Raw genomic sequence first — 10,995 nt, forward strand, 5'->3', positions numbered from 1 at the left:
GAATGTGCATGCTCCCTATATACTGATATGAAGCTTCCCCTGATATACTGCTAAATTAAAAGGCAAGATGCAGAACAGTGTTTAATGCTGCCTTTCAATTAAAATTAGGAAGGGATATTTGTAACGTAGGTATAGAAAACACTCTGGCTACATAAGAAACCTAAACAGGGATAATCTGTTTGGGGACGGGGGCCAGGGCAATATCCTGGACTGATGGGCAACAAGAATGGAAGGAGATTTCTCACTGTATACATGTTATGCTGTAAAAATATTATGTGAAGATATTACCTATGCAAAAATTAAATTTTAAAAAGGCAATTGATTATCTCTTTGGTCTTCCTACAAAAACTCATAACTCCAATCTAATCAGGAGGAAAAACATCAGACAAATCCCAGTAGAGGGACAGTCTACAAAGTATCTCCTTGAAACCATCAAGGTCTTTAAAAGAAAGGAAAGACTAAGAAACTGGCACAGCCAAGAGAAGCCTAAGGAGACATGACAACTCAATGTAATGTGGTATCCTGGATGAGATCCTAGAACAGAAAAAGGACATTAGGTAAAAAAAAAGGAAATCTGAATAAAGTATGGACCTTAGTTAATAATAAAACATCAATGTGGTTCATTAATTGTTAACAAACAAGCTATACTAATGCAAGATGTTAATAATAGGCAAAACTAGATGTGGGGCATATGTGAACTCTCTGTACTATATCTTCTCAGTTTCTCTGTAAATCTAAACTGTTTTAAATTTTTAGAAAGTTGAAGGTATTTTTTAAAGGCCTTTGAAGAAGCAACTGAGTACCAACCACCATGGTTGTATCAGGGACCTAAAAGTAAATGAGACCTGGGCAACTCACCATATAGCATGTGAGGAAGACCCCTCCAGCCCCAAGTCTCTCTAATAGAATGTACTCTGAGAGCGAGGGAAGGAGAGGCCAATTCTGCTCCGGCCAAGGGATGCAGAGAAGGCTTCACAGAGGAGGCGACGTTATGGCTGGAATTATGGGATGAGGAGAGGATATCCTGGGCATGAAAGATCCAAGTACTTGTTATGTCATTCATTGGCTACATGACCTTGGGCAAGTCACTTACACTTCCCAGGCCTCAGCAACCTCATGCAAACAATTCATGGGGTGAACTAAATGGCCTCTATCATTGATTCCAGTTCAAAAATCTTGACACATTCAAATGGGTTCTCTCTCTCCCAGAATGTTTCTTCCTAATAAGCTACATGCACAGTCCCTGACCTCAAAGCTAACTGTAGAAGGGAGTGAGGAGGTGAGGATGGGACAAGCCCCGCCCCCCCACACACACACTACTAAGGCTCATGTTTATCCATTCATGCAACAAATATGAGTCAGGCACTGTCCTAGGCACAGAGGACACAGTGATGAATAAAACCGACAAAACTCCCTGCCCTCATCTAGCTTATGCCCTGGCTGGGGGACAATCCTGACTGAGGGGCGATGGACAATAAACCAGCTAAGTCAGTCATTAGATGGTGATGAGCGCTAAGGAGAAAAATCAAGGAAGAAAAGGAGATAGGAAGAAGTGGGGCAGGAGGTTGCAGGTCTAGTTGGGAGTGGCCAGGAAGACTTGGCTGAGCTGGGAACAACTGAGAAAAGGCTGCGGGTGGAGGAAGCCCGCTATGCAGCTATCTGGGAGCAGAGTAGTCCAGGCAGAGGGAAGGGCCTGCAGGGGGAGTCTGGGCTCCTGTTGCTGAAGTGAAGTACGTGAGGGGAAGTGATAAGAAAAATACAGTCAGGGAAGTTGGAGGGTGGGGGGAGCCTCGCAGGACACAGCCAGGACTTTGGGAAGCCACTGGAGGGTTTTAAGCAGAGTGACATGATCTGAGTTTTAACAGGACCACTCTGAGTGAGAGTTTAGAAGGACTATAGGGGCCAAGTGCAGAAGCAGGTCCCAGCTCTACAAAAGACAAGCAACCATCTCTGAAAAACTCGGCTGAGGGTGGGGGCAGGAATCCAGTAAGGAGAGGGCAGGCCACACTATGGCTCCCTCTAAGCTTCCACCATAGGGGATTGTCAAGGCCTGTCTTGGAGCAAACTTTTCACCATGTGGCCTAGGAATCAAACCCTGCGTTCAATAGAAGAAGAAGAAGAAGCCTCACAAACAAATGAGCACCTACAAATAAAGTGTTCCTTTACATTTATAAAGGCCATTAATCCCCTTCCAAGTGGAGGGAAAGAAAACAAACCCTAGCAGTGGGCTTTCCAAAGCTCTCAACCCCAGGCAACTGAAAATACCTGTGAAAAGACACCCCACCCCATTAACCCACAGCGCCCCAGTGAAAGAGCACTATTATTGAAGCGCTGTGTAATTGTTCCACATTACCGATATCGTTAAAACTTCTCAGAATATTTCCATGAACCAGCTGAAGAAAAGTAGTTACCAGGGCCGGCAGGCCCAAGGGCCTTCTGCCAACTACTTAGATATTTTAATTCTCCGTTGCCTCAGTAGCTAAATAAGCATGGAGAACAAGCAGGAGAGGAATACTAATTAGAGCTAATTAGACCCTGCCCTCTTCTGCTCAATCCCCTTTATAAAAAGCCCCCCTAATTCAAGGATGATGGAGCTAAAATGTAAATACCTAGGGTAAACAGCAGTCTACAAACCAAACCCCTGTTTGCATTTCATTGTCCTGTCATTTCTAAACCCACGCCTGGTCACCTGGAGAGAGCAGCAAACCCTGGGCCAAATTCCTACAGCCCCTGACAGACCGCAGAGAAGTGGTGGTGGGGGGAGAGCGCTGCCAACAGAAGCCCACCAAGTAGAATAAAGGGCTCTCTGAGGATTTAGAACATTCTAATTTGCAGGGCATCCACTAAAAGAACATCTGATTTTTTTCTTTTTAATAAACTATGATAGTAAACATGACTCCAGTCCTACAGCAGGATCAATACTACACTCCTCCCTCCTTAGAGAGCAAGGGCCTCACCCCAGAGAAACCATTCCCTGGTTTTGTGGGAAGACTAGGTCCCAGGGTGCTGTCCGGAGGCTCTTGGCCATGGGATAAGGAGGAGAGCGGGAGATAACCCCAGGACAAGGGGGCTGTCAGCCTGCCAGAGACTTGCTGAAATGAGCCCCCTTAAATCAGAAGTGTGTTTTCTGCTGGACTAAGCACAGAGACAACAGTGGGGTGAAAGCAACAGAAGGGCAACTTGGCCACCGGTCTCGGGACACCAGGCAGGCATGGCCCTGCAGGTGACCTCTTTCTTTCACTGAGTAATGAAGCTTTTTCTTTCAAATCATGTTCCTAGTAGCAAGACAGAAACAAGCTCTAAAGAAAGTACCTGCAGGGCTTCAAGAAAAAAGAAGAGGGAAGAAAAAGGAAAACTCTCTTTCAAACTATGTTTGAAGTTGGCTCAGCAACACCGGGAAACTGGGAGAAATGACACAGATGTGAGCCTGCACCTTCTAACCTCGAGGAGCTCCAGGGCACTAAGAGGGAGCGGACCAGGTCTGGAGGCCAGCGATGGGCTTGCTCTACCCATCCCCGGGGCCGGCTGAGCTCTAATAGGCAACCGCAGAAGAAAAGGGAACCCTGAAAGAGTTGGAAATAAATCACAGCTCAATGCTTGTACCTATGCTGAGTCATGCAGGACAAAGGGCACTGGACCAAAATGCTCTGAGGCTGGTGGAGAAGGAGGGTGGGCAAGTCACTTCACCATCTTGGGGCCATCCAAAAAATGGAGATCATTGTGAGGATGTAGAGGAACTTTGAAAAACAGAAATCACAATGTAAATGGAAAACAGTATATTCAAAGAATTCTTTGCAACTGGAAACATCTGCATTTTTATTAGAATCACAGAATGTCAAGCTGCAAGGGAACTTAGAAGTCATCTCCTTTAGCAGTTCCCAAACTTCTGCATTTCACAGAACATGAAGACCAAAACAAAACAAAAGAAACAAACAGAAAAGGGGGAAATTTATACAGGATCGCCAGTTTTATTTTGCGAAAAATGAAAAACTACCCTCTCTTATCACTATAAATTATTAAAAGACAATAAGTTTTCCCACCAAAAATAAAAAAGACCTAATTTCAAGTTAAAGGATAGTCCTTGTGAAGCAGGGGATGATGGGCAAAGATATACTCCTGTGTGTGACGCAGGCTACATCTTCTTTCTCTTTGTATTTCCCTGGGGACCCAAGAAAACATCAGCGATGGGCACTGGTTGCCACATGGGTGTTTGGAAACCACCGATCTACTCCAAGTGCTGGAGTGATTATTTTCCCATAAAAGAAGCCCTGCTACAGTACTAAGTTGGAATTAGGGCCTAAAGGAAGTTTTTGTTTGTCCAGACCCCTCCTCCGCTCTGCCCTTTATAAACCTCCGCAGCCTTCATGTAAATGAGACACGACACCGTAGGGGTACAGCCCTCCCTGCCTTCCTCCGCAGCTGGGCAGTGGGTTCACAAGAGCAATCAAGTATCTCGCACTTGCAAGTGAATGGAGCACCCCAACACACTGATTTCCTACGGGAAAGGAGCAAGTTTGGAGCTTCCTGCTTTTTTTTTTTTTTTTTTTTTTTTTTTGAGGAGGTGGGGGTAGCTCATCTGCCTCACAGCCCCAGCGCCAAACAGAGCATCCTTCCTCTGGGGCCTCCTAACCGCCACGTCCAGCCCTCTCCCAACTCCGAACACTTAAAGCAGGTTACTGGGGGCTCCTCGCATAGCCCCCAGCCCATGGCAGTGTGCGGCTAATGCAATCGCACACCCCCAGCCCTCCGCTCCAGAATCCTCCAGAGCTAGGGGAGTGTGCGGCAAGGAGTGTTTGCAAATCGCGGGATAAAGCCAGGTAGAAGGCATCAGATCGGGAAGTCCCAGGTGGGGCTGTGGATTGGGACGCGGGTCTCCCCTCGGGGTCGCGGTGGCTTGGAGCAGGGAGGGGAGGATTACATCTTTAAAGGAAGGCGGTTGGCCTGAGCACAGTGAAACTCTAGGATTCGCTATGGAGCCCTGAGCACCCGCAGTTCCAGGAGACGAGCCCCCGGAGTCACCGTGGCCCCACACTTTGACTCCAGCGAAGACTCCGGGTCTCGCGCCTCCAGCTGCCCTGCGCCTCTCCCGGACCAGGGTACCGGCGGCATCCCTCGGCGCCTCCCAGCAGCCGCCCGCCCCCGGCCGCCACAAGGGCCGCTTTGTGCCAGGGGGTGCAGAGCCCGGGTCCCCACACAGGACTGGCGGGGCCCTCCCGGCGCACCGGGCACGGGCGCACGCGAGCTCGGTCAGCAGACGGGCAAACTGTTTACACAGAAGGGGAAGGCTCCTCCTCAGCCCGGGAGGGGACTGGAGGCCGACGACAGTCCGGGGGGCTGCGCGCGGGATGGGGCACGCAGCTCGGAAGCCCCCCACCGGGCCGTACCCCGGCGGCTCGGCCACCTGGCAGTGCCTAGAAGGCCCCTTCCACCCTCAGATCACACTTTCCGCCCCGGCCCCTCCAAGACGCCTGCGGGCGGCTCTGTGCCCGACAAAGTTTCTTCCTGCAAAGCGGGCAGCGCGGCACCCGGCGCGGCTTACCTGGGAGGCTGGGCACGAGCGCGCAGAGCGCGAGGAGGCAGGCGTAGAGGGGCGCCGGGGCCCGCGGCATGGTGGGGCGCCCGCCTCAGCGGCGGCCTCGGCGGGGGCGTGCGGCCGGGGTCGGAGCGCGGGGGCCAGGGGTCGGGGGCCGCAGCCGCATGCCCGGCACGCAGCCGGGGCTCACGGCGCCGGCGGCCGGGCGGGAGGCGGTGGCGGCTGCGCTGACCCGCGCCCCGCCGCCACCATCCCTCTCGCAGCCGAGTCCCGGGGCCGCCTGGGGTGTCGCCGCTCGGGACGGCCCCGGGCAGGGCAGGGCAGGCGCTGGCTCCGCGCTGCGGCCGCGGCTTGGGCTCCGGGACGCGCCCCGCGCTGAGGCTGCCCCGCGCGCCGGCACACTCTGCCCTGCGCCTCCGCCCCTTCCCTTCCTCCCTCCGGCCCGCCAGGCTCCACTTTCCTCCCTCCTTTCTCCTCCCCTTCTCTCCCCTTCCAGGCCCCCGCCCGGCTGCCACACGGTCAGTTTACGGCGAGGCGGGGCGGGGCGAGCTCCCGACCGGCCAGCTCCGCCCCGCGCTGGGACCGGCCCGGAACGCGGAGGCCGGGGCGCCCAGGTGGAAGTCCCTTCCGGCGCGCTTGTGGGGGTCGAGATCGCTGGGTAGGGTCTCGCTCTGCTTTCTCAGCAGCTGGGCGCCACGGGAAGGGGGCGGGGCACGCTCCCCTAGGCGAGCCGAGATTACTTTGGGTTGCTAGACTTCGGGAGGGAGAGCAGGTACGGTGGGATCGTGCCAAGGCCGTCTGGTCCTCCCAGAGCCGCACCGCCTGCCCCGCGCTCAACCGAGAAGGGACGGAGGCGCCCGCGCGTGTAACCGCGAGGCAACCCGCTTGATGGGGAAGGAAGAGCACGGGGGGCGTGGAGGCACACGTGAAGCCCACTTTTCCCTCATTAACGTTTTGCCCCTGTCGAGGATTCGCAACTGGCCGATATCCCGCAGTTCTTGTTTTCCTTATCTCGATACACTGGCAGTTTCCGTGAAGCCAAACTAATAAACTAAAAAGCAGATGCTCAGGCTTTCGCCTTACTATTTACATCTGAGCTGGTTCTGAAATTGCCAGTAAGGGGTGGGGGTGTGAGCTTCCCCTGACACTGCGTGCGTGCAAAGGACCAGGTGGCCTTAGGGCTGGGCCACCATGAATAGGTGAAGACTGGAATAGTTTTTAGTCAAGAGAAGAGGAGGCCTTCGGGTAGAAGGAAATACTAACAGGATGCCTAACATGTACAGAGAGCAAGCACGCTGCTAGCCAGACACTTATAAATGCTTTACCATATGAGCTCCTATAATCCTCCCGACAGCCCTACTGTTATCCAGATGAGAAAACTGAGGCACAGAGAGGTTAACTTGCCAGAAGTGACAGAGCTGGGATGCCTTGTCCCAAAGTTCAGAATGCCTTGACTAAAAGCAGAAGCAGTGAGGAGTAAAGAGCAAAGTGATCTGACCTTTGCAAAGTCAGGAACGGGTTGGACCGATGGCTCCCAGGGGCCAAGCCAGGGATGGTTCTAACTGCCCAGATTAGAGAGTTTGGAGTTTAATCTTTGTGTGCCCGCCGCCCCCCCCCCCCGCCCCCCACCAAGGTGGTCCTGAGGCTCGGGGAAGTAAACATTTATTTATTTTGTGTGTGTGTGAGGAAGATTAGCCCTGAGCTGACATCTATTGCCAATCCTCCTCCTTTTTTTCCCTTTTTCTCCCCAAAGCCCCAGTAGATAGTTGTATGTCATAGTTGCACATCCTTTTAGTTGCTGTATGTGGGACGCTGCCTCAGCATGGCTGGAGAAGCGGTGCATCAGTGCATGCCCTGATAGGAACCGGGATCACCAGTAGCAGATGGCAGGCGCCTAACCGCTAAACCAGGGGGCCACCTCTTAAACTTATTCTTATAGTATGCTGTACCTAGAGGTGAAGCTCCAAATTTCACAGAAGGCCAGCATTTCATCCTTAAACTGCATGCAAACATCCTACTCCTGTGTAACATTGCAGTGTTTGTTCTAATGTAAAAGTCATACTAGTTCCCAAACATTTTCCAGTAAAATTGGTGCTGCAGAGGCTGCCCCAGCTTTATCTCGGGTCTTTCTGCCTCTCAGGGGAGTGTCCTTGGGGCTACTTTTATCCAACCTTGAGAGACAATGATTATAAATAATCAGAAGCCAGTCAAAGAGTTTGAACCCTGAGGTGTCATGTGCCAACTGGTGATTTTTAAAAGACTTGTCTGGCAGGGATGTGAAGGATGGATAAGATGGTGGGAAAGTTATGTCCCGGAAACTGGGTAAATGTTGCGTTGATAAGTACAATAATAACCGGCATTAATCCTCTAAGTTTAGGCCCTGTGATGTCTGATCTGTGCGTCACCTTCCCCACCCCAACACGGCACTTCACTGTTCAGAGCCAACACAGACCTCTGTTTACCTGGACTGCACCTGGAAAGTGCTGCAGTAAGATCTGCCCCCATCCTGTCTCACCTGGTGGTTCCAACCTGCCCAGACCTGCCATAAGCCACTGAATGGCAAGTGATGACAGCATTCTTCCATGCTCCATTGTCTTAGAAATGCTTTGGAGATGCCTGTTCTAATTCCTCTGAAGATTTTGGTTTCTGGTTTGTGGCTTTTTTCATGTTTGAAAACTCTTCATTCTTTTTATTAAGCTGAAGGGTGGAAGTGCCCTTCAAATGCTTTGACTTCCTCTAATTGGCACAGTTGGGGTGCACTGATGGCCCCCCCTCAGGAAGGGAGACAGGGAGTACTTCCCACAGTGACTGGAACAGTTTCCTTTGTGGCTGCCTCCGGAATGGCCCATTTCTGATCATTGCTGAGCTTCTGGGCCAGAAGGGGGTTGCTGGTTGGTTTGGGTTTGATTCTCGAGATTTGAGCACAGATGATTAATCCAGTTCCTCAAAAAGTTAAACATAGAATTACCATATGATCCAGCAACTCCACTTCTGAGTAAATACCCAAAAGAATTGAAAGCAAAGACTCAAACAGATATTTGCACACCCATGTTCATAGCATTATTCACAACAGCTGAAAGGTGGAAACAACCCAGACGTCCCTCAACAGATGAATGGATAAACACAATGTATTAATGTCCACATACAATGAACTATTATTCAGCCTTAAAAAGGAATTAATTCTGATACGTTACAACACAGATGAACCTTGAGGACATTATGCTAAGTGAAATAAGCCAGACACAAGAGGACAAATATTGTATAATTCTACTTATATGAGGGACCTAGAATAGGCAAATTCATGGAGTTAGAAAGCAGAACAGAGGAAACTAGGGGCAGGCGGAGGGACGGTGCAGAATGGGGAGTTATTGTGTAGTGGGTACAGAGTTTCAGTTTGGGATAATGGAAAAGTTCCGGAAATGGATTGCAAAACATTATGAGTATACTTAATGCCACTGAACTGTACACTTAAAAATGGTTATGGTAAATTTTGTTATGTATATTTTACCATAATTTTAAAAAAACACTTAAAAATCAATTAGTTCAAACTTTTCTATTTCACAATTCAGATTTACATGCTAACTCATTCCCACAATGAGGTGTCATATTGTGCAATTCAATTTATAAACCAGGTCAAAAATATTTTACCGATACATACTTGCAATTTAATATACAAGGGAAAAAAGACAACAACCCTACAGTATTCACCTTAGTTTAGGTAATATGCTTAATTTACTCTGCTTTTAATAGTTATGCCTGGGATTTGTCATGGTGCAAGAAACGAATGACTGTGATGACAGAATATTACAAAATTCTTTTGCACCAATTGATAGGGCTATGAAACATATAAAATTTTCTTTAGTGTTAATATTAACTTTTTATTTTAAAAATACCAAATTATATTCCTTTTTATAGGAAAATGTTCTTTATAGGTTTTTCTCCCCCAGTACACCATGGTCCTGGTTAAGAAAAAATAATTCCCATGCCAGCTCTCAGAGTTTATAGCCAATATAGAACTGCCAATCACAGACCTAGAGAAACATCCAGATCATGGGTGAACACAGGAGATGGTCAGATGACAAGCCATGGTGAGCACACCGGGTTCCATTTTGATGAAAATAGCCTATTATGTTAGCTTGCATATACTAGGTCCTTTAGTAATTTTTGTTTATTTTTGGATTAAGCATGCACATTGTGGTTATGCCAAGCCTGAGGTGGGTGGAATTTCACATCGAGAGATGGAATACAAAACAGATCTTGACAGAAATCTTCAACAACAGGGAAAGGTGTTTCTGTTTGTTGTGCTTTTAATGTACAAATGTAGCTGTAACTCACAGAAATGTCATATTTCTCTGAAGCTGTTAAGAAGCATGTCCAAGCATTTTAAACTTATTTATGGAGTAGCTAGCACACCCTTGGTAAATAAGGTGTGTGTTTTCAACCTCTCTGCTCATATAATTATCAATTCTGAAAACGCTCATTATTTGTTCTATTTTTCTGAGCAATTTTTCAAAGGTTAGTTTTGAAAATATTTTTAAGATTATATATACCAGAGAGAATGTATGTTTTCTGGCTTTCATGACCTGAAATATTTTATTTTATTTATTTATTGATTTATTCATTTAAATAATTTTATTTATTTATTTTTCCCCCCAAAGCGCCAGTAGATAGTTGTACATCATAGTTTCACATCCTTCTAATTGCTGTACGTGGGACACGGCCTCAGCATGACCTGACAAGCGGTACGTCGGTGCGCGCCCGGGATCCGAACCCGGGCCGCCAGCAGCGGAGCGCGTGCACTTAACCGCTACGCCACGGGGCTGGCCCTGTGACCTGAAATATTTAAAACAATATCCATTAATCAAATTACAGTAAGAGTTGTGATATCTTTCAATTAATTTTGGCATGTTTGTTTTCTTTTTAGAGAACTTTTCTTTCAAGTGGGAAAAGACCCAGAGGAGTGGGCTTAGACCCAGAGGAGACTGCAGAGTCTGTGTGTAAATGCCCCCATTTTCCACGCTAGCAAAGCCATCACAATTTGTTTCTCTTTCCCTAGAAGTTATGTCACACCACCTAAAGGGCATGGATTCTTTTCCAGTTATTTCAATAGAAAGTACAATGAATGAATACAAGCGCACACACACTTTAAATTAATCATGTCTAGAGACTTCTAGAGTAAATGCTAGGAAAAAAGGAGTGAGTCGGGGATGGAGAAGGAGTACGGAACAGGTGTGGTCCATGCATGTGTGGCCTGGAGAGAAATGCCACAGATGGGGGGATGGGACAGAGGGCAGTGAACACCACAGACACGGGCAAGGACAGAGATGTCTGGACAGAAGCAGCTGGTGGTGGGACTGCTGTTGGAAGCTGAGCCAACATTCTGCCTCGACCGCTTGCGTACCACTTTCTTTTCATCCTCCTTGTCACCTACACTCCATTCCTTACCTGCCACCCCACCTCCT

General features: G+C 48.7%; 1 protein-coding gene across 2 annotated transcripts in view; it reads right to left on the reverse strand.

Moving 5' to 3' along the window:
* The window catches only part of ITGB5 (integrin subunit beta 5), a 106,213-nt gene extending 100,476 nt beyond the window's left edge, over positions 1-5,737 (reverse strand). Inside the window, exon 1 of one of the 2 annotated variants that reach the window (XM_058555952.1) lies at positions 5,540-5,737. In XM_058555952.1, coding sequence (XP_058411935.1) covers positions 5,540-5,609 — 70 coding nt within the window. In that variant the 5' untranslated portion in view covers positions 5,610-5,737. The remainder of the gene's footprint in view (positions 1-5,539) is intronic. The other variant, XM_058555953.1, reaches the window with a different exon arrangement.
* Positions 5,738-10,995: the final 5,258 nt, after the last annotated feature.

The sequence above is a fragment of the Diceros bicornis genome, chromosome 15, assembly GCF_020826845.1.
Source record: "Diceros bicornis minor isolate mBicDic1 chromosome 15, mDicBic1.mat.cur, whole genome shotgun sequence".
Lineage (NCBI taxonomy): Eukaryota > Metazoa > Chordata > Mammalia > Perissodactyla > Rhinocerotidae > Diceros > Diceros bicornis.